This window comes from Camelina sativa, chromosome 13, assembly GCF_000633955.1.
Source record: "Camelina sativa cultivar DH55 chromosome 13, Cs, whole genome shotgun sequence".
Lineage (NCBI taxonomy): Eukaryota > Viridiplantae > Streptophyta > Magnoliopsida > Brassicales > Brassicaceae > Camelina > Camelina sativa.
In genome coordinates, this window is record NC_025697.1 from 10,136,153 (window position 1) to 10,158,631 (window position 22,479).

The window sequence follows — 22,479 nt, forward strand, 5'->3', positions numbered from 1 at the left end:
ATCTCTAGTCTCACATATACGATAAGTGATACTTCAAATAGATTCAACATTCTTCAAAATCTGTCCTCTTGATGCTTTTCTTTACATACAATTCCAAAATGTTTTGCGCATTCTATTGACAAGGTAACTTAAAAAAAACAATGGATTTATCCGCATCCATACATAAATTACTAGATGCATCTTTATCATTTAAAATTTAGGGAACCAAAACATAGTGGATAAATTATACAATGTGCAAGTTATTTTCACTCATTTTTTGAATTTCTCTCTAATTTTGGCTCTCAATTTTAAAATTAAGCACTCAAACTCTACTACCATTGTAATTCATTACCCCTTTTTTTTTTTCCTTTTTTTTGTTTTACACATTCCAACAAGGAAAAAAAAACTTGAAAGATCAATGTACATTTAGTAGAAAATAAAGCAAAACTACAGTGCCGAAATTGAAAAAAAAACAAAAGCTTAGGGGAGAAATATAAATAATCTGCGAATGTTTTTGTCTGAGTGCTCGTTTACACAAAAAACCCCAAAGCCTCACCCTTTCTCACACACTTATCTGCTCAACAACACACTTCACCTATCCACTTCCTCTCCTCTCCCCTCATGGCTAAAGAAGAACTCACCGAGACAAAGCAACAACAACAAGAAGACCCGAGTCAAAAATCACCCAATGCGAATGAAGCAAATGGCTCAGACTCCGACTCAGACTCATCATCCCAATCCTCCGGCGACGACTTCTACATCTCCGAGTCCGAGAACGAAGCAAAAGGAGAAGAAGAAGAAGAAGAAGACAACAGCATCCTCAACTACGTTAGACCAAGCGACATACCACCCGACCCAAACGCAGACCCGGAAACCAACATCCGCCGGTTCAATCGCGTGCTCGACGGGAAGCGAGTGAAGCGTATGCAGGAAGAGGAAGAAGACAAGTACACATTCTACGAAGATCTATTCGATTTCCCTAGAGACCCAGAACGGTGGAAGGAAGAAGATCTTAGGGAGATTTGGGCTGATGGTCCTTTGGATATGACTAAACCTGGTTGGGATCCTGTTTGGGCTGATGAAGATGATTGGGATGTTGTTAACGATGAGATTGAAGAAGGTCGAGATCCTGGGATTCAACCTTTTTATGTTCCTTATAGGAAACCTTATCCAGCGATTCCGGATAACCATTTTGATATTGAGAATGCTAAAGGTGTTGTTGAGGAGCTTGATAGGATTGAAGAGTTTCTTCAATGGGTCAGCTATATTTTCCCTGATGGAAGCTCGTAATACCCCTTTTTGTTCTCTCTCTCTCTGACTGTTCCTTGTTTATGTGAACTTGGTGTTTAAAGCTTTGATTTTTTTTGGGGTTTAGGGTTTATATGTTTTGATTCATTTGGTGTTTATTTCTTCAATTCAGATGTAAGCAATCTCTAAAGTTAGTGACTTTCTTAGTTTGTTGTGTTGTATAAGCTGCGGATTGAATGTTTATGATGTTTGGTTTGAATCTTTTTTTTTTACTCGAAAGTAGAGTTTGAATTCTGGAAATTGAAGGAAATGGCAATGCAGGTTGAATGATAAGGCATTAGAAGCTTTCTTGCTACTAAGTTTAAACATCATCTTCATCTGTTTGGGGTAGCTTTTGTGATGTATGTACTTTTATCTTGATTGAGAAGCTTCGTATCTCACTATCTTCTCTCTGTGTTTTTTTTTTTTTTTTTTTGGCTAAAAGGTACGAAGGTACAGTCTGGGATGACTTGGCTCAAGGCAAAGGTGTTTATATTGCTGAAGATGGGCTTGTGAGGTGCTACTTTTGTTTTGTAGATTTCCTTGTTTTTTGTTTTGTTTCCCTTGTAACTGTTTTACATTAGTTTTCAATGACCGAACATATGTTTTTTTTTTGGTTTTGGCTCTGTAATTGAATCTTTAGGTATGAGGGTGAATGGCTTCAGAATGACATGGATGGTCATGGGGTTGTCGAAGTTGATATTCCTGATATTGAGCCCATGCCAGGTTCCAAGTACGATTACTGTTCCTATTAATCTTCCCAAAGGATTCTATGGACTTGGTCGTTTGAATAAGATACTGTTCTTTCTGTTTATGTAGGCTTGAAGCTAAGATGCGTGCAGAAGGAAGGATTATCAAGAGAGATTATATGAGTCCAGAAGACAGAAAGTGGTTGGAAATGGATGTTGAGGACAGTGTTGCACTTACTGATGGGAATTTCCAAGTTCCTTTCTATGAAAACGAAGAGTGGGTCACGCAGTTTGGCGAGAAACCGTAAGTCCGCAATAATAAGTTCATTACTAGATGGCTTACTTCCCAACACTGATTTGAGTGGTTTGGTTTAAGAATTTGGTTTATTGACCTCATTAGATATATTGGTGGACTAGGCAATAACTTGAACTAAAATAACGAGCTGAAAAATGTCATTATTGTTGTTTCCCTCTCTTTCCTTATTAATACATTGTGTATTATATGGTTTTCATACCAGGGAGAAAGGTCGATATCGCTATGCTGGTCAATGGAAGCACAGTCGAATGCATGGGTGTGGTGTCTATGAAGTTAATGAACGCATCCTATATGTGAGTAGTAAGAAAAATTGGTCGTTTACATCATAATTTTTTGTAATCCAAAAATAGCATTTTCTTTAGTGGTTTGGCTAAAAATTGTTCCTCCATGAAGCATTTTCTCTAATGGATATTCATAGTTCTGAAACTAGTTCACATCTTAATGGTATTGCAGGGTAGATTCTACTTTGGGGAGCTTTTGGAGGAGGAGCATGGCTGTACCGTAGATATTTGTGCGGTAGTTACCCATTTTTCTGTTCTCTGTGATACACATATAACTTTCAGCAACGAAAGAGGAAGGAATGATAAATATACTGATGTGAAATCATTTTCAGCTGCATTCTGGTTTGGCGGAGGTGGCCGCAGCTAAGGCTCGAATGTTTGTAAACAAACCTGACGGAAGTATTGCCCCTCTTCCTTATTGCTACTTCTGTTTGTTCTGTGTATTTTATATAAGCCAAGGCCTATTTAAGGGCATGTTTGATTCCTTTAGATCAGTGCAGGACCCTCTTTAGTAATCATATTTTGTTTCAAATATATGTGTTTGGCCTTTATTTCAAGCAATGTCCAGCTTATGAGAAAAGTGGAAGAAAACTGTTCATTCTACAGTACTTTGTTAATTTAGTTGGGAGCTCAAAGTGTTTTTGTTTTTATGTATGCAGTGATTAGGGAAGAGAGGGGCCCATATGGTGATCCTCAACATCCATATTTTTATGAAGAAGAGGATGTTTGGATGGCGCCAGGTTTCATTAACCAATTTTATGAAGTGAGTCATTTTCTTATCAAGCTTTTGAGTTAGTTCTCTGACCACAAAGTTGACATAAGAATCTGTCGTTTTTTTGGTAGGTCCCTGAGTATTGGGAAACCTACGTAGATGAGGTGGATCAAGAAAGGGAAATGTGGTTGAACTCTTTTTACAAAGCTCCTTTGAGGCTACCAATGCCCGCTGAGCTCGAACATTGGTGGAAAAATGGTAATGACTCATACAGATTTTGGTCTTACATGATTGACTATTTAGATGTTCTACTGAATATATCTGTGTGTTTTATTTTTCTTGATCAGTGGAGGTGACACCGGAGTTTGTCTTACTGAACAAAGAACCTGAACCTGATCCTGAAGATCCTTCGAAACTTGTTCAAAAGGAGGACCCTATTATTTTGCATACGCCAACAGGTCGGATAATCAACTATGTCGAGGATGAAGAGCATGGCATTCGACTATTTTGGCAACCTACTGTGGAGGAAGGGGAAGAAGTGGATCCTTCAAAAGTTGAGTTTTTGCCACTTGGTTTCGACGAGTTCTATGGGAAAGAAGTGGCAGTGAAAAAGGAGCACCCGATAAAAAGATTCATACTTGGAATCGAGAAATCGGTGAAGCCGATGCTTGACGGGTTAGAGAAATGGACAGAAGAGAAAAAGAAAGCAAATGAAGAGAGAAAGGAGATGATACAGAAGGAGCTTGAGTTAGTAGAGGCTGAGATTTGCTTAGAGGAAGCTATAGAGGATATGGATGAAGAATTGAAGCAGAAAGAACAAGAAGAGGAGAAAAAAACTGAAATGGGTTTGACTGAAGAGGATGAAGATGATGATTTTGTCCCGGTTCAAAAAGAAGAGAAAGTTGTCACTGCCAAAGAGAAGAGACAAGAGAAGAAACCGGAAGAGAAATACAAAGATGATGAGGATGATGGTGAAGGCGGAGAAGATGATGATGAAGACGACGATGATGATGATGATGATAATGATCTTGGGCCATCAAGTTTTGGATCTGCAGACAAGGGAAGAAGGAATTCTCCTTTTTCTTCATCCTCATTGTCTTTTGCTTCATGTACCCTCTTTCCCGCGGTAATACTCCTTCTCTTATTTTTTAGCATAATAAATTCGGTTTGTCTCGATTAGAAGAAGTAAGTATTAATATATACAAACTTGGCAGGTACAATCGGGACTAGAAAGATCATTTCTAGCATGGAAGCAACATCGAGCAGAACCATCAAAAGTGAAACCAGGAATCATCAAAGGTGCAGAAAACACATCAGCTTCAATCCATTTCCCTCCATTGCCAAGAAACAAACCCGGAGTGAAGATGACAAAGGCATCATCAAACCGAGGTTGTATCCAGAGAAGCAAGGGAAACTCAAGATCTCAGTCTCAGTTAATGTCTCTCTCACGACAACTATCTTGCAATGCATCATCATCATCTTCTCCTCCTCTTGTTAACAACAACAGCTCCAATGAAGACCTCAGAGATTCCGGAATCTGGAAAACACCGGTTGGGGAAATGAGCTCGGTTTTGTCGCTCCAAATCCATACGAAATGTTCTGATATGTTTGATGAGCCTCCTCCAGCCTTCTTCCAGTAGCTTTTTTTTAGCTCTCTTTTGTACCCTTTCAGACATCTTCTTCTTTGGTTGTGGACAAAAATCATTTGAATATTTTTTGTTGTTGTATTGTCCAATAAATTTTTTTTTTTAACCAAAACTATTAATGAATATTGATTTTCTTGAAATCATAATTTATGAGGAATCTTCTCGAAATATTTAAATTCATAAATTTGGATTTTTATCATTTTTTTCCTTTCTGGTGAGATGGATTTTTACCATTTTATCATTAAGGCAATATTCGAAAATAATGGAAGCGTTAGATTTTATACTACGCCGCATTAAACCCAAAACGACGTCGTAGAGAGAGAGCCGCCCAAGAAGAACCCTAGGAGGCTCTTCTTAAACCTCTCCTCGATTATATAATGTCCGCAAAACCTCTTCTTCTTCTCTGCCTCTTTCACTCGCAATTCTCTCTTTTTCTTCGCTTCCTCGAAAAAAACCCTAAAAGCTCATTTTTTCTCTTCCTCGTTCAACAACAATGGAGTTCTGGGGTAAGCATCTGTCTTCTTCAACCTTGTTTATTTATCTCCGTCGTCTCTACTGTTTTCACGTTTCTAGAATTCGATCGGTTGTTTCATGAGAAACTTGTGTTTTTTTGTTTTGCTTTATCATCTATTCGTGTGTTTCGTGTTCGCTTTTAACTTTCGTTAGAGTTTCTTACTCGATTTTGAAAACTGTTAGAATCGTGTGTATCTGTTTATACTTTGTTACGTTTGTTAGCTAAGCTTGTTTAGGTTTCGTTTAGGTTCTCTAAAGTAAACAAAGTGATGAACGTTACTCATCTTTGATTTCTTGTGTATAATGTTATATAGGAGCTGAAGTGAAGCCAGGGGCATCTCTCACTGTGAGGCCTGAAGAAGACCACCTCATCCACATCTCTCAGGTTATTATTTATTTATTTTTTTTTTAAAAAAAAACTAGGTTGTTTGAATATGTTTAGGTTAGCTGCAACGAACTAGCTTGATTGATTCCGTGTTTCTCTCTATGTTTGTAGGCGTCGATTGACGGTAAGGTGAAAACGGGAGAACCTATTGTCTTGACTGTGACTGTTGACAGGAAGAAGCTTGTTATTGGAACCCTTTCTCAAGACAAGTTCCCTCAGATTAGCTTTGATCTTGTCTTTGAGAAAGATTTTGAGCTTTCCCACAACTGTACCAAAGGAAGCATCCACTTCGTTGGTTACAAATCTCCCAACATCGACCAGGACGATGGTGACTACTACTCCTCCTCAGAAGAGGATGAAGATGTTCCTGCTGCTGTTCCTGCCATTGCTCCTGCTCCTGCCAATGGTAAGCGTTGTGGATGCTGCTACTATTGTCTTTGTTTTCTTTTCTTTAAAAAGTTGTTATCTCATCTCCAATGTTATTGTATTATACATTTCAGGAAATGCTGGAGCTGCTGCTTCGAATGTTGTCAAGGCTGACTCTAAGCCAAAGGCCAAGCCTGAAGAAGTGAAGCTTGAAGAAGTGAAGCCTGAATCTGAAGATGATGAGGATTCCTCTGGCGACGGGGAAGACGAGTCTGATGACGATGATGACTCTGAGAAAGGAGTGAGTTTTTTTTTTGTACCTGTCTGTGATTTGTGTTTTTCCTTATCTGATAGTAGTATGTGCATTCATACATTCCGGAGAAGTTGAGTAGGTTGGTGATAAATTTTGTGGTGATGTTTTTTTTGTAGATGGATGTTGATGAAGATAACTCGGATGATGATGAAGAGGAGGAGGATTCTGAGGATGAAGAGGAGGAGGAGACTCCCAAGAAGGTAGATATGCTGTCAATTTAACAATTGCTCTGCTTACTGTGCTTAATACATAGTCCTTTTTCTCACTTTACTGTTTCGTATGTTTTTTTGAAAAGCCTGAGCCAATCAACAAGAAGAGGCCAAATGAATCTGCTTCCAAAGCACCTGTCTCGGGAAAGAAGGCAAAACAAGCAGCAGCACCAGCAGCTACTCCTCAGAAGACAGGTTAGAATGATAAAACTCTTTCTTTGTCTCTGCAGAGTTGTCTTGTTGTTGAGATCTATTTAGATTAGTCAATCTTAATAGAATTATGACGAATAACCAGAATGATTGTATGTATTCTGATGAAAGAGAACTACATTGTCTTACATTGGTACAGAAGAGAAGAAGAAGGGAGGACACACAGCCACACCACACCCAGCTAAAAAGGGTGGAAAGTCTCCTGTGAACCAGAGCCCCAAGTCTGGAGGTCAATCATCCGGTGGTAACAACAAGAAGTAAGTTGTCTGTTTCTTTATCTCTCATAAGCCCGATGATGTGTTAAAATGCATTCAGTGTGATTGATGTTTAATCAATGTTGTGTGTATACAGGCCATTCAACTCGGGCAAACAGTTCGGTGGTTCTAACAACAAGGGGTCTAACAAGGGCAAGGGAAAGGGTAGAGCCTAAGGAGATGGATCAAGGAGAGATATTTTGGTTTTAAGTAGATGATGAACTATTAAGGGTGCTTTTGGGATTTTATCCTTTTTATTTTATATTTTGAGAATTTATCTCTTTCTATTGGAAGAGCTATTTTGAGTATTGCAGTTTCTACTTTCCTATGTAGTTCAGTATGAATATTGCTGGAATGTGAAAGATGACTAAAAAAAATCGCATGCATTACTTGATTTTTGTTTCCGTCTGAGTAGTGACCCAAGATCTTCAAACCCAATTGTATATACTCTAGAGGTAAAGACACAAACTCGAAACAATGCAACCGTATGATCATTCTACACATACGAACACAGCCTCTCAAAAGAAAACTTGAACTTGTGTGTAAGCATGATGAGTCTATGGAAATCTAGAAAAATAAATTAGAGATGGATTAGTGTTTGAAGAACTTGTGTATAGACTGAAGAGGATTGCGAAAAATAAAAAATGAACTGTAACGGATAAAAAAACTAACCGGCTCTGTTAAAAATATACATAAAATCCCAATACTAAACTATCCTGAAAGGGAAAACTGCAAATTTAAGCGTTACAAGAACTTGTGTATCACATTTGGATAAGTAAGTACCTTCAAGTTCAACATCAACTTCACAAGAAGCAGAACATCTCCTAAATCTCAGAAGTTCCATGAAGATGATAGACTCTTTTTCCATTCTCTTACAACGCAAATGCAGAGTAAACTTCTTGAGAACAGCCGAATTCTCGAGGAAGTACTTTACTAGTTTCATTTCCGGTTCAGCTCCGCTTATAGGTGTTCGAATCTCAACATTCTCCAAGGATGATTTTAAACATTTTGGAACTGACGATGAGAAAATAAGTAGATTGTTCTTCTTATATTCCTCCAGCTCCTGCACATTAAAAAAACATTCACGAAGTATATCAATCAGTTATCTTTATCATGATGATGTGAGTAACTCAAAAGGTAAAAGTTTATAAACTAAATTCATCACCAAGACAAGGGATTTGAGATTTGGAAAGCTCTCAAGAAAGTTGGGAAGCTTTTCCAAATCAGAGTTATAGAAGACAGCACAGAATTGGATCATGTAAGGAAACTGGGGCAGCGGTTCCTCTATCATGTAGCGAGAGAGGAGCTGCAAACACAAAGAAAAGACAACGTTTTTGATCAAAAGAGACATCCAAATACTCAGTTACTTCCACTGACATATATATATATATATATATACCGTCAAAGTTGTTCCACTCATAGTCATGTCCGTTACGCTCGAGAGACTTGTGAGAAAGTTTCTCACTACACTTCTCTTTAAAGCGACATTTCTCAATACAATTCTCACCGCATCAAAACTGACATCAATATCTACCTTGGCAAGTGAACTCAAACTACTTATAACGAAACGTTTCGACTGGTGATCTTCAAGACTCAAATAGCTGAGTCCAGGAGCATCAATTGCAACCTCCAAATCATCAATACTTGCTAGCCCGATAACCATCACTATCTAGAACAAGTTTGAGAATCTTTAATGACTGAGAACGTACTCGTAAAACCTTAACGATGTACTCTCTCTCTACATATCTAACAACTTTCAAATCTTCAAGAACCGGGCAAGATGAGATAAGATTCTCCAAAAGAGCATCATTAGCATACCTGTTGTCTACTAAATGCATGATTTTCAGACGAGGTAGAGACACATTCTCGAAATCAGCCACTGTCACATTATTGAGTTTCAAAGATACCAGAGACTCACAGGTGTAAAGGCTAAGGGGCATCAGCTTCTCACCTATATAACTCAAACGGCATATAACAACATCCAAATGTTGAACTTTACGCATAACTGCGTTGTGGATCCACTGCGACAAGTAAGACTGATAAGGCTGATTTCTCATAAGAAAAAGTCTGAGCTTGTGTATGCGTGTCTCCCTAGAGATATCAAGAAAGCGATGGACAACACTCGCAAATTCAGAGTAACCAGCTGGGGACTCAGAAACGTCCAAATCCAACAGAGGAACGGATAGCCAGACACTTTTCCATCGTTTGGACAAAACACAAGTCCTAACAGCAATCTTAGTAGGTAGATCAGATAGTATCTGACACAGTAAATGATCAGGTAAGAAGCTTATCCTATCTTCCCCAACTCTACGACGACCTCTCTCGCTCATTGTTTTGTTTCACTTTCAGATACACACACACAACACAAGATCTGCATATCACAATACCAAATTGAAAACTTTTAAACACACAAAATTATGAATCTTAAAACGAATTTGAAGAACACAGAACTCAAAGGAGTTCAACAGATCATATCTTACCATCGATTCGCGGCACGCCAAAGAAATTAGGACCGGTGCTCTGGCTGCTTCTCAGGTTCGTCTTCTAGGGCTTAGGCATTAGGAAAATTATTTTGATATTTCTGTTACTTTTCCCGCGATATTTTTGCTTTAGATAAAATCAAGCAAAATATACTTAAACTAAAAATAAGTTAAATAATAAGAGGGTAAATATCATCAAAATGTGTAGTTGAATTTAAACTAAACAAGGAAAAATCAGACAATCACAATAGAGATGAAAATAGTACTACTTAAACTAAAATAGTATCATCTGCTCTTTTGACAATGCATAAATCTTCAAGAACAGGGCAAGATTATATAAAGTGACTCTAGACCCGACTCACTGGCATAAACATTTGAGTTCTAAACGCATAGTCTTGAGTCGAGGTAATGAAACAGACTTGGAACTACCAAACTATACCTGATGGAAGTAAAGAAGTGTCTCAACATGAGTCCAAGAGTCAAGATCAAAGTTCACAAAAAAACAACAACATAATAACAGATTTCAACAACAATCTAAATCAAAATCCTGTTTTTGATTTTAAAGCAATCTAAGTTCTGAACACAAGACAAACATAAAAGTCATCTTCACGGTCGACAAGCCTCTATTTTACATATGCTAGATCGCGTCGGCAATGCAAGAAGATCCCTTAAGACAAGGATATTGTCTTCTTCAACGGAACCTTTCAAACGAAAAACAAGTCTCTTGAGGATGACAGAGTTCTCTGCAAAGTACCTTGCTAGTTCCATTATAACAGGATTTCCATAGAAGATGCTTTTTATCTGTACAAACTCAAGCGATGATAGCAAACACCTAGGCACGAACGAAAGTCTTGTCTGTTCTGCCCTGGAGGAAGAAAGTAAATCCTGTAAACAAACACACACAACACTCAGAATGAATGAATGAATTTCGGGTAACACCAAACATATCTTTAGACTGTATGAGTTAAACTGTGTGCAAGTGATTACCAAGATTAGGGATTTTAGATTCGGACAGCGTTTAAGAAGCTGTGGTACTTCTTCCAGGTTGCATAAATAAATCTCTACTTCCAAACAAGACAGGTTGCAAAACTGGAGTGACTCTGACATGGGGTGAAACATAATGGGCTACTCACCAGAGAAAAAAAAAAACGGAAATAAGAATATTGGTGAGCAATGTTATCATCATGAAAGACCATCATATATATGTGAATTCGAAAGCCATATATACCTCGTAAGCATCGTTAGAAATCTTCATATCTCTAACTCCCAAGATACTGGTGAAAAAATCACGCAAGTCAACTTCATCAGCACCATTCACCATGTAAAAATCGCCAAGAATATTAACCTTGGTTAAGGAATCCAAATTGCTAAGAATAGCAACCTCAGCTACATCATCATCGAGATTCAAATACATGAGTCTATGGGCATCAATCAAAACCCTCAAGCATTCATACTCAATTTCCTCGTCATCATTGAAACCATGTGCTATACTGAGACTGGTTAATGTCTGAGAGCGCACTCGTAAAACATCAACATTATCATCAACCCTTCGAACAATCTCCAAATCTTCAAGAACTGGGCAACCCGAGATAAGTGACTCTAGAACAGCCTCATTGGCATATACATTGTGTTCTAAACGCATCTTCTTGAGGCAAGGTAAAGACACAGACTCAGACTTACCCAAAAACACTCGATGGAGTCTTAAGTAAAGGAGCGTGTCACAGACAAAAAAAGAGGCTTAAGGGCATCACTTCCAAACACTCAAGCTTCACAGGACCAAACTCAACATCAAGATGCTCAAGTTTAGTCGTAGCCACAAAATCAATCCACGGCGTGACGCAACACTGATCACTCTCACCCTTGTGAATACTAAGCTTGAGCTTGTGCAAGCACGACTTGTGCTCCCTTGAGAAATCTATGAACTTGTCCATAAAACTCACAAAAGCATTGTAATCAGGGAACTTGGAAGAGTCCAAATCCAATTTGGGAATCAAAAGCCAGAGACTTTTCCACCTAGTGGACAAAACACTAGTCCTAACAGCTTCTTTTGTCGTCGGAAGAAACAAAAGTATCTGAGATATCAAAGAATCAGGCAATTTGCTTATCATATCCGCCATTGAATCCGCTCGCAAAACTAAAACCGAAGATTCAGAAACAGTGAAAACCCTTGAATACTAACTTATTTACTAAGTACGCATAATTGAGGAGGAGTTTCAGAAACAGATCAGAAAGCAACGAAGAAAATGAAATGACCTAATGGGTTTATTAGAGACGGAGATGGAGTCTTTAGCGAAGTTCCAACACTCAAGCTCTACTTTAGGCACGCGTTTGCGAGAATTTAGAGAAAGGTTTTATTTTTTCTCTCTTTAGTCCTCGAGACTCCGACCGAGTAGGCGAGTACAATGGAGGAGGAAGAAGACAACGAGTTAAGGAGGATGAGACCCTCTTCTTCATCTGGAGTCTTTAACTAATCCCAGACCCTCTTCTTCATCTGGAGTCTTTAACGAGTTTAGTCAGTACTCTCAGTCACTCCTTTTCAGAACGCTTAAAACGACAACTTAAATCTGTGTTTTGGCTCAACTAGCGACCCGTCAGTACTATAGCTGGCCTAGTATCAGTTTATATTTGGGCCTTCAGCCCACACACCACGTGCAAGGTCTAATTAGAAGCAAGCATCAGAAACGATGCGTACCGTCGCTGCTGCTTCAGTCAAGAATCAAGAAACACCACATAAAACAGTTTTGAAATCCTCAAAGATTATCAATTAAGATATGTCCAAAGCTCACAAAATCCAACAATGTCTGATCATATATATATAAAAAGACTGAAAAGTTATGTTACCAATTTATCTTATTACGATTTTACATGAGCTAGATCGCTTTGGCCAAGCAAGGATATCACTTACTGAGTTGGCTACAAAGTACTTTGCTACTTCCATTGTAATAAAATCATCCTCCTTGTATCTGCTTTTCACCTCTACAAAATCAAGCGATGACAGCAAACACTTGGGAACAAATGATGATGAAAGTCTTATTCTTTTCCCAGGGAAACATACTAAACCCTGCAGTAACACAGACAACGTCAATGAATTACTTGATAACATACACATGCATTTCTAATAAACTGTAGTCATTAATTATTACCAAGATTAAGGATTTAAGATTCGGAAAGCTTTCAAGAAACATTAGCAGCTTTTTCAGGTAGAATGAATAAAGCTCTAATTCCAAACAGGACAAGTTGCAAAATTGTGATAATGGCACAAACTTGTTGATGAACTGCAAGAGCATTAGATATATAGGTATTAGAATATTGGAGAACAAAAAATTCATGGAAAAGCATTAGATATATAGGTATTACCGCGAAAGCCTTGACAGAGATCTTCATATCCCTAGCGATCGAGATACTGGTGAAAAAGTTACGGGCTACTTCATCATCCTTCACTTGAAAATCGCCAAGAATATTGACCTTGGTAAGGAACTAGAACTGATTATGGTCTTACCCGCATAAGCATAACCTACGAAACTCAGATATTTGAGTCTAGGGGCATCAATCACAAGCCTCTTGTTTTCTTTATATCTGATAATATCATCATCATCATCATCATCATCATCATCATCATCAAACTCAACCATATTTATAGTGGGCTAATGTCTGAGAGTGCACACGTAAAACCGTTGTATTATAATTTATTCTGAGAATGCTCAAATCTTCAAGAACAGGGCAAGATGAGATAAGCGACTCTAGACTCGCCTCATTGGAATAGAAACAATATTCTAAACAAATAGTCTTGAGACAGGGTAATGAAGAAGCCACCACAAACCTACCTAGATGAACGCAACGGAGTCTTAAGTAAAGGAGTTTCTCACATATATTAAGGCTTAGGGACGTCACTTGAAAACACTCACGAATCACAAGAAGACACTCGACATCAAGATGCTTAAGCTGAGGCATAGCCAAGAAGTGTTTCCAACGCGTGACACAAGACAGATCGTTTGCATCCTTATGAAGTCTTAGCCTGAGGCTGTGTAATCCCAACTTATGTTCTCTAGAGAAATCTAGGAACTTGTCCATAAAACTCACAAAGGCATTGTAATTTGGAAACTCGGAAGAGTCCAAGTGCAACCTTGGAATCAAAAGCCACACACTTTTCCACCTCTTGGAGAGAACACTAGTCCTCACAATATCCTTTGTCGTCGGAAGATACGAGATCATCTCAGATAACAAAGAGTCAGGAAAATTGCTTATCAAATCCTCTTTTACACTTAAGTAATTACTTGCATGCCGCTTAACACAAATTCCTTTAGCTTTCCTTTCATCCATTATACTCACTCGCGACATTACACTAAATACTTCTTTAGCACCACAGTGTGTTTATACTGTTTAAAAAATCACTAAGTACTGCATAGATGAAGAAGGTGAACGAACAGACCTAATTAGGGTTTTTGGAAGATCCTAGGGGTCAGTTGAAGTTGGTTCAGCTGACGAACCGGCGGTTTTGGTTCCGAAGATAATGTGATGAAAATATTTTTTCTATATTGGGCTTACGGCCCATGTTATGTTCAACGTAAGTCTCAATAGCTGACGGCGTCACTAAGACAAAGTCAAAAGAGTGTCAAGAAAAATTGAAAGTGATACTATGAGGATGAAGAAGCCAGATTGGCTCACACGGTTCTCGCCATCGTTGTTTGTTGCTCCCTACGTTCCTTCTTCGAACCTGTCAACTATAAATCTTCACAAGTATGGATCTTTCATCACGCAATTGGGTGTACGACGTGTTCCCGAGCTTCAGCGGAGAAGACGTCCGCGTAACGTTCCTCAGCCACTTTCTGAAGGAGCTTGATCGGAAACTGATTAGTGTATTCACAGACGGTGAGATCAAGAGAAGCCAATCGCTCGATCCCGAGCTTACACAGGCGATTAGGGATTCGAGGATCGCCGTTGTCGTCTTCTCCAAAAACTACGCCTCTTCTAGCTGGTGCCTTAACGAGTTGTCGGAGATTGTGAAATGTAGAGAAGAGTTTGGTCAGAATAGTGATTCCTGTTTTCAACGGTTTGGATCCTTCTCATGTAAGGAAACAGAGTAGCGAATTCGGAAACGTCTTTGAGAACACTTGTTGAACCAAAAACATAGGATGAGATACGAAAATTTTATCTCTGAAATATTAAGTACAAAAGACATAAAAAGCATATGAAAGTTCTGATCTTTATCAATGATTTGGATGATCAAGTGGTGTTAGATGCTTTGGCGAGTCGAACTCCTTGGTTTGGTTGTGGGAGCAGAATCATTGTGGTTACTCAAGATAAGCAATTTTTAAGGGCTCATGGGATTGATCTTATTTACCAAGTGGGTCTCCCATCTGATAAACTAGCTCTAGAGATGTTATGTCGATCTGCTTTCAAGCAAAAAACTCCACCTGATGGTTTCACAGAGCTTGTGTCAGAAGTTGCAAAGCTTTCTGGTAATCTTCCTTTGGCTCTTAATGTTTTGGGTTCGCATCTACGAGGGAGGGACAAAGAGGATTGGATTGATATGTTACCAAGGCTTCGAAAAGGTTTGGATGGGAAGATTGAGATAATATTAAGAGTTGGCTACGATGGGTTAAGTAACAAAGATGATCAAGCATTATTTCGTCTCATTGCATGTTTCTTTAATGGTGCGGACATCGGTTACATCAAGCTGCTACTTGCAGATAGTGACTTGGGTGTTAATATTGGGTTTAAAAACCTAGTTGATAAGTCCCTCATTTATGTTGGGTGTGACACTGTAGAGATGCACAGCATGTTACAAGAAATGGGGAGAGAAATTGTTCGGAAACAGTCCATTGACCAGCCTGGAGAACGGGAGTTTCTGGTGGATTCCATGGATATTTTGGATCTACTTCATGATAACACTGTGAGTGCTCTTTTCATATCTGAACCGATACTACTTATTACAACTCTTACAACATAGTCTGATCTTTACAACTTTTCCTCAGGGTACGAAAAAGGTTTTAGGTATATCGTTAGATATGTCTGAGATTGAGGAGTTGCACATACATAAGAAAGCCTTTAAAAGGATGCCTAATCTCAGGTTCTTAAGATTTTACAAGAAATTGGGGAAGCAGAGTAAAGAAGTCAGATTTGTTTTGGAAAAAGATAAATTTATGATTTGTTTTATCAGCCGCTTACATGTCTCAGGGAGATGCAGTTATAGGGATCTAAAAACCTGCAAGAAGTTAGTTTTTGTAGCTAACTATGATTTCGGTTTTTCTAATGGCGGCCCCAAACAAGACCTTGTCTTCAACCGCAAAAAAAAAAAGACTCTAAGCTTGCCGTACTTTCCATAGCCTACTGGCCACAGCTACCCCTCCAGTTCTTCTGCTTCACACTCTGTGGTAACCAAACCAAAGTTCCTTCTACTATGAAGCAGAACAGTACCACTATATTTCCCCAAACACCCAACCAGCTCCTCCTATGCCCTTTTCTCTATCTCATAGACACAACACTACATGAGTTTATTCCTGTCTATATAACTAATAAAACACCCAAATTAAATGGTAAATACTACGAACGAAAACTGAACCAATTCCAAAATTAGGGCAACATATAGTTGAAATAAATTTTGATTACTAAACCAGTTTTTAAGAAAAAGAAAAATTCAAAACCAGATCCAAATATAACATCCCAACCGAACAAAGGTTTTCACAAATTGAAACCAAACTGTAGTTTTAGAAAATAAAATAAAATCATAACGTCTTTCCAACAACTCAAACCTCATCTTCAAAGTACAACAACGTTGACCTGAGCAGCACTAGAACCTTTATTGAACGCCTTGAGTCCCTTAACGACGAGAGACTCTTGTTCCTTGCTAAGAAAACGTCTGCATAGCGTAAACTTCTCGAGGACTAGCGAATTCTCGAGGAAATATTTTGATAGTTTCATCTCAACTCCATTTCCATACTTGGTTCTTTTAATCTCAACATACTCGAGGCTTGACTGCAAACACTTTGGCACCGATGAGAAACTGATTTCCTCTCTTTCCATTACCTTGTTCAGCTTCTGCATATGTTAAATAACATCTTTTTATAACGGTGAAAGTGAAACATATGACATATATATATGGTTTTTTAAAAGCAAATTTATTACCACGACAAGGGATTTGAGGTTTGGACAGCACTCAAGAACGCCTGGCAAGATTTCCAGATCACATATATATAACTTCACATATAACTGCTTCATGTTACGAAACTGAGGCATGGATTCGTGCTTCATGTAGTGACGCATGATCTGCAAAACACAATTTTTTTATTCTCATCCAAAGAGACACATTCAACAATTATATATATATATATATACTCCCACTTTCATAATATACAATGTTTTACAGAAATTATTTTGTTTTACGATGTTTTCAAGTTTCTATGCAACTTTTAGATTAATTTAATAATTTCTATTATGGAGTATTATTTATAATTGGTTAAACTTTTTTTAAAGTAGTATTTTCTTAATCTACATACATTTACTCAAAATATCCTATATTTTGAAAAGTAGGGAGTATATGTGTATACACCTTCAAAGTTGTTCCGCTTAAAGTCATGTCCCTTACGCTTGAGAGTGAGGTAAGTAATTTATGGACAGCGCTTCTCTCGAATGAGTCATCTATATTCTCAATATCTTCTATATTCTCAATATCTTCCACATTAAAAGCGACGTTGATTTCTACCTTTGCGGATGAATCCATTTTGCTTATCACAAAACCAGCTGACTGATGATCATGTAGACTTAGATAGGTGAGCTGAGGAGCATCAATGATAACCTTCCAATCGTCACTATCGTCTGTGTACGAACCATCGCCATGATCAACAAGGAGTTTGAGACTATTTAGTGACGGGGAGCTCACCTGTAAAACTTTCGCCGTGACTTCAGCTACCAATTTAACAATAGTTAGGTCTTCAAGAACGGGGCAGGATGAGATCAAGTTCTTCATAGTATCATCACAACCATATAAATTCTCTACAAGATGCATCACCTTGAGATTAGGCAAAGACACAATCTCGAAACATTCCAGCCACACGTTCTGAAGTTTCAATGAAACCAAAGTCTCACATAAGTAAAGCTTTAACATCATATCGACCGAATCAACCGAATCAAATATGACTTCAAGATGTTGGATTTCACGCTTAACTACTTCTTGGACCCACGACAAGACTGAGGATGACAGATAAACATCTTCCCTCTCGAAAGAGAGCTTGAGCTTGTCTAAGCATCGCTCATTAGAGTTTTCAAGAAACGAAGAGGCGAAACTGACAAAGGTAGCGAAATCATCGTTGAAATCACCAAGGTCTATATCCAGAAAAGGCATTGCACGCCAGAGTTTTCTCCATCTTTTGGAAAGAATGCTAGTAGTAACAACTTTCTTTGTAGGAAGATTAGAGAGTATATGACTTAGCAAATGATCAGGTAAGCCGCTTATCCTATCTACTCCATGTCTACGAATTGCTCCTCGGTTGCTCATTTGATTTCTCTTTTGGAAAAAAACATTCAAGACAAGTTATCTGCATCACAAAACAAACATGTGAACCATGATTCAACTATTCCGCTACATTAAACAAACGATTTGCATTTCATATAGATACCACTATTCCATGATTTAATTATTTTTCAATTCATCTGACATACCAATACTCAAAACAGCGTCGATTTGTCGCTGCAGATGAAACCCAATAGCCTCGTTATTTTCGCCACCCTCACAGATTTGCTACAATGAGTCTACCTATTATCTCTTCTTTAGGAAATGCATCTTTCACAAAGGCTTTGTATGGAAAACAAAATAAAAATCTAGACTAGTGATGAGAGTTTACTGCAGAGAATTTGTAATGAATGAAAAAAAAAGAACCGGTTCGGGTAAAAATAAAAAAAATAAAAGTAGAACGTTTCTCACCTGGTGTTGACACCTAAGCTTTTTAAACTCTTGTAAGCATGACTCATTATTGAAAACTTATCCAATCAAATTATAACAATTAATACAACTAAGCATTATGTTCCAATAAAAATCAATCTCCTTTACACGTCACTTTTTCTCCCTCCTCCTGATCGAGGACGTAGCAGCTATGTCAATCCTTCTCAAATCGATGATTGAATTTGAAGTGAACAAGAATTCGATCAGAAGAACAGATCCAAAAACATTTCATATGAAAAATCATTTAGGGTGCGTTTAAGGTTATAAAGGATCTTGAAAAAAGAGAGCTATAACGAATCCATATGAAGGAAGGATGGTTGGAGAAATACACTTGATTCTATCTACACTTTCTGTGAGGATATCATATTTAGTAAAGTTGGTATTTGTTCCCACCGTGTTTAGTATTTTGATTATTTGGTTGGCGACAGTCAGTTGTATCTCTGATCTTAGAAAATATTTATTTACAAATTAAAGTGTCAAAAGCATTGAAAACGAAAGCTTTGAAAGATTTTTAGTTCTAAAAAGATTAGATCGACGACATGATATATGGCAAGGTTAGATCAAGATATGAGCTCATCAAGGGGTTTTGCTAAGGTTATTAGTTTACATCTACTCTTTCTCATTGGTAAATGTTGTTGGAGCTAAAATGTTAAGGCTTCGTAATTTTTCAAGTGCTCAGATTCTTTAATTAGGAGAGATAAGTGCCAAAAAAGCTTTATTGTCTAGCCATGAACAGAAACAAAGCATCACATCACTTTCACTTTCTTACCATCAATATTTTAAAACAGAAAGCCCTTGACAGAGATCTTCATATCCCTAGCGATCGAGATACTGGTGAAAAAGTTACGGGCTACTTCATCATCCTTCACTTGAAAATCGCCAAGAATATTGACCTTGGTTAAGGAACTAGAACTGATTATGGTCTTACCCGCATAAGCATAACCTACGAAACTCAAATATTTGAGTCTAGGGGCATCAATCACAAGCCTCTTGTTTTCTTTATATCTGATAATATCATCATCATCATCATCATCATCATCATCATCATCAAACTCAACCATATATATAGTGAAGCTGGTTAATGTCTGAGAGTGCACACGTAAAACCGTTGTATTATAATTTATTCTGAGAATGCTCAAATCTTCAAGAACAGGGCAAGATGAGATAAGCGACTCTAGACTCGCCTCACTGGAACAGAAACAATCTTCTAAACGCATAGTCTTGAGACAGGGTAATGAAACAGCCACCACAAACCTACCTAGATGAACTCGATGGAGTCTTAGGTAAAGGAGTTTCTCACAAAGGCTTAGGGACGTCACTTGAAAACACTCACGATTCACAAGAAGACACTCGACATCAAGATGCTTAAGCTGAGGAATAGCCAAGAAGTCTTTCCAACGCGTTACACAAGACAGATCATTTGCATCCTTATGAAGACTTAGCCTTAGGCTGTGTAGTCCCAACTTATGTTCTCTAGAGAAATCTAGGAACTTGTCCATAAAACTCACAAAGGCATTGTAATTTGGAAACTCACAAGAGTCCAAGTGCAACCTGGGAATCAAAAGCCACACACTTTTCCACCTCTTGGACAGAACACTAGTCCTCACAATATCCTTTGTCGTCGGAAGATACGAGATCATCTCAGATAACAAAGAGTCGGGTAATTTGCTTATCAAATCCTCTCGAGCTTCCCTTTCCTCCATCATATTCACTTTGCAATTTTGAACCGCAGTGACAAGGTCGACTACTAACCTAATTCATCGATTTTAGGGTTTTGGAAGATGCTATGGTTAAGGTGATTAGACACAGATGAAGTTGGTCCAACTGACGAAAGACTCGTCAAGTTTGGTTATCGCGCAAGAATTTTTGTTTTATTAGGTTAAATCATGAAACATGTTTTTTATTTCTTTTTTTTCTTAGGCCTTATATAGGCCCACACCACATATTGAACGTACTTAGTTCTCAGGACAGCTCAAGAACCTACCGACTTGTCTTACCTTTAAATCCGAGAGGAACATGCGTGATGATGGTGAGGGCATAATCCGTTCATTCCTGTTTTAATTCCATAAGGTCTTGCATATAAATCAATTCAAGAAGTAGGAGAATAAGGTGATTCTCTTAATCATGATGAATTGATAATGTTGTAACTAAGCAATAAGGTAACACGTTTAAGCCAAATTCATCACCAAGACGAGGGAGTTGAGATTTGGACAGCTCTCAAGAAAGTTTGGCAACATTTCCAAATCATATTTTATAGGAGTTCACATGGAACCGGGTATGTAAAGAAACTGGGGCAGCGGTTCATATTTCATGTAGTGATAGATGATCTGAAATCCAAAGAGAGAGAGAGAACATTTAAATGTTTATCTACTCCATTGACATGCACAGAGACAAGGTAGAGAAACATACTCAAAATCTGAGTTTGAAGGACACCAGAGTCTCACTGGTGTAAATGCTTAGGTGCATCAACATCCCAACCAAAAAACTCCAACGACATAAAAGTTCCAAATGTTGGATCAACTCCGTCATGTAAGATCACATATGTTTCTCACAAAAGCAAGTTTGAACTTGTCTATGCATGATTCCTTAAGAGAAGTCTAAGTACTTTTTTAAAAAGCTCACAAATTCATAATAACCAGCTGGGAACTCTAAAATGTCCAAATCTAACCCAGGAACTGAAAGCCAGAGACTTTTCCATCGCTTGGAGAAAACACAAGTGACAACTCCTCTGTAGAAAGATGAGATAGTATCTTACACCGCAAATAATCGGACAACAAACTTATCCTATCTTCTTCCCCAGTTCTAAGACCTCTTAATCCTCTTTCGTTCATTGTTTTCTTTCACTTTCAGACAACAATACACAAGATCTGCATAACAATACAATCTTGGACCAGGTTAGAAAAATGTTATGATCTGTGAATACAGAGTGAACATAATCGTTTCCTCCATTAAGGTTTTTCTGAATTTATCTAAAAAGGTGATGTTATGATCTGTGAATACTAGTTTTTTATCGCGTGAGATGTTTGTTTATCATTCAAAAATCAACAAAATCAGAGTACTAGTTTTTTGAACGAACTAGTCTAAAGGTCTACTTCCGAACAAGACAAGTAGTAAAATTTGGTTGAAAAGGCATGGTATCAAAACAGAGATGGCTTAAGAGAAGACAAAAGTCACATACTCTCAATTATCATCCAGAACTAGTAGCCAAAAGCTTCCAAAGACATCATAATAGAGTGCAACAAAAAATACAAAATCTAAGTCCAATTTAAGTAACCAGCTGGAAATGCTACTCTAATCTGATCACAATAAACCCACCTAAAAACTTCCAAGCCGTCAACAAACTATAACTCGACATGTGCCAGATCCTCTGGGCAATGCAAGGAGGTCCTTTAGCATGTAAAATCCTTCTTGGTGCGAGGAAAACCTCAAATGCAGACCAAGTTTTTTGAGGACTCTTGAGTTTTCTACAAAGTACCTTGCTACTTCCATTATAGCAGGCCCTCCGTCCAAGTATTTTATCTCTACAAACTCGAGTGATGAAACCAAACACCGAGGTACAGATGAGAAACTTATTTGCACATCCTCTCTCGACGGATTAAATTCCTACATAAGCACAACATTCCAAACAAACAAAAGAGGAATGTGTATATAAGATAACACATTCTTTCTAAGTAAGTGAGTAAAAAGTTATAGGGTTGTGCAAGTCAGTCGTTACCAACACCAAGACGAGTGATTTTAGATGGGGACAACTCTCAAGAATTGTTGGCAGAATTTCCAAATAATGTAAAGAAAACTCCGCTTCTAGACACGAAAGGTTGCAAAACTGGGGCAGTGGGTCGAAGTCTATGTTAAAATAGAGAAACTGCTCACCAAAGCAAAAAAAAAAAAAAAAAAAAAAAAA

General features: G+C 38.0%; 8 protein-coding genes and 1 pseudogene across 9 annotated transcripts in view; 3 read left to right on the forward strand and 6 right to left on the reverse strand.

The window, feature by feature from the left end:
* On the forward strand, nucleotides 525-4,976 carry LOC104736274 (protein TIC 100). Its single transcript, XM_010456227.2, has 11 exons — nucleotides 525-1,265; nucleotides 1,712-1,783; nucleotides 1,910-1,999; nucleotides 2,086-2,259; nucleotides 2,474-2,564; nucleotides 2,725-2,787; nucleotides 2,885-2,951; nucleotides 3,212-3,315; nucleotides 3,396-3,522; nucleotides 3,612-4,390; nucleotides 4,479-4,976. The coding sequence occupies exons 1-11, from the start codon at nucleotides 601-603 to the stop codon at nucleotides 4,902-4,904; spliced, it is 2,658 nt and encodes an 885-aa protein (XP_010454529.1). The 5' UTR covers nucleotides 525-600; the 3' UTR covers nucleotides 4,905-4,976.
* On the forward strand, nucleotides 5,234-7,556 carry LOC104736275 (histone deacetylase HDT2). Its single transcript, XM_010456228.2, has 8 exons — nucleotides 5,234-5,416; nucleotides 5,738-5,808; nucleotides 5,920-6,214; nucleotides 6,309-6,475; nucleotides 6,604-6,687; nucleotides 6,783-6,891; nucleotides 7,046-7,163; nucleotides 7,258-7,556. The coding sequence occupies exons 1-8, from the start codon at nucleotides 5,404-5,406 to the stop codon at nucleotides 7,334-7,336; spliced, it is 936 nt and encodes a 311-aa protein (XP_010454530.1). The 5' UTR covers nucleotides 5,234-5,403; the 3' UTR covers nucleotides 7,337-7,556.
* Nucleotides 7,794-9,732, reverse strand: LOC104736276 (putative F-box/FBD/LRR-repeat protein At5g22670). Its single transcript, XM_019234399.1, is given in 5 exon segments — nucleotides 7,794-8,223; nucleotides 8,326-8,466; nucleotides 8,560-8,814; nucleotides 8,816-9,531; nucleotides 9,641-9,732. Coding segments are annotated over 4 exon segments (1,428 nt in total). The 5' UTR covers nucleotides 9,491-9,531; nucleotides 9,641-9,732; the 3' UTR covers nucleotides 7,794-7,866.
* LOC109124946 (putative FBD-associated F-box protein At5g22720) lies at nucleotides 9,655-12,032 on the reverse strand. Its single transcript, XM_019234400.1, is given in 4 exon segments — nucleotides 9,655-10,525; nucleotides 10,628-10,765; nucleotides 10,869-11,369; nucleotides 11,371-12,032. Coding segments are annotated over 4 exon segments (1,305 nt in total). The 5' UTR covers nucleotides 11,758-12,032; the 3' UTR covers nucleotides 9,655-10,246.
* LOC104738107 lies at nucleotides 12,486-13,960 on the reverse strand (annotated as a pseudogene).
* On the forward strand, nucleotides 14,380-15,841 carry LOC109128347 (disease resistance protein RPS6-like). The gene is made up of 4 exons (XM_019234537.1): nucleotides 14,380-14,707; nucleotides 14,869-15,533; nucleotides 15,616-15,745; nucleotides 15,801-15,841. The coding sequence occupies exons 1-4, from the start codon at nucleotides 14,380-14,382 to the stop codon at nucleotides 15,839-15,841; spliced, it is 1,164 nt and encodes a 387-aa protein (XP_019090082.1).
* LOC104736277 (F-box/FBD/LRR-repeat protein At5g22660-like) lies at nucleotides 16,275-18,518 on the reverse strand. 2 transcript variants are annotated; one of them, XM_010456234.2, is made up of 4 exons: nucleotides 18,299-18,518; nucleotides 17,190-18,174; nucleotides 16,769-16,906; nucleotides 16,275-16,678 (listed from the first exon to the last, which is right to left on the reverse strand). In XM_010456234.2, exons 2-4 carry the CDS (start codon nucleotides 18,132-18,134, stop codon nucleotides 16,400-16,402), a joined length of 1,362 nt encoding a protein of 453 aa, XP_010454536.1. In that variant the 5' UTR covers nucleotides 18,135-18,174; nucleotides 18,299-18,518; the 3' UTR covers nucleotides 16,275-16,399. The 2 variants fall into 2 exon arrangements, with proteins under 2 accessions (XP_010454536.1, XP_010454535.1); XM_010456233.2 differs by having other exon boundaries at nucleotides 16,766-16,906.
* Nucleotides 19,358-20,281, reverse strand: LOC104738108 (putative FBD-associated F-box protein At5g22720). Its single transcript, XM_010458340.1, has 2 exons — nucleotides 19,632-20,281; nucleotides 19,358-19,544 (listed from the first exon to the last, which is right to left on the reverse strand). The coding sequence occupies exons 1-2, from the start codon at nucleotides 20,279-20,281 to the stop codon at nucleotides 19,358-19,360; spliced, it is 837 nt and encodes a 278-aa protein (XP_010456642.1).
* Nucleotides 21,728-22,479, reverse strand: part of LOC104736278 (FBD-associated F-box protein At5g22730-like) — a 2,634-nt gene continuing 1,882 nt past the window's right edge. Inside the window, exons 2-3 of the mRNA XM_019234725.1 lie at nucleotides 22,294-22,440; nucleotides 21,728-22,181 (exon numbers count right to left, since the gene is read on the reverse strand). Of these exons, the coding sequence (XP_019090270.1) occupies nucleotides 21,912-22,181; nucleotides 22,294-22,440 (417 nt within the window). The 3' untranslated portion in view covers nucleotides 21,728-21,911. The remainder of the gene's footprint in view (nucleotides 22,182-22,293; nucleotides 22,441-22,479) is intronic.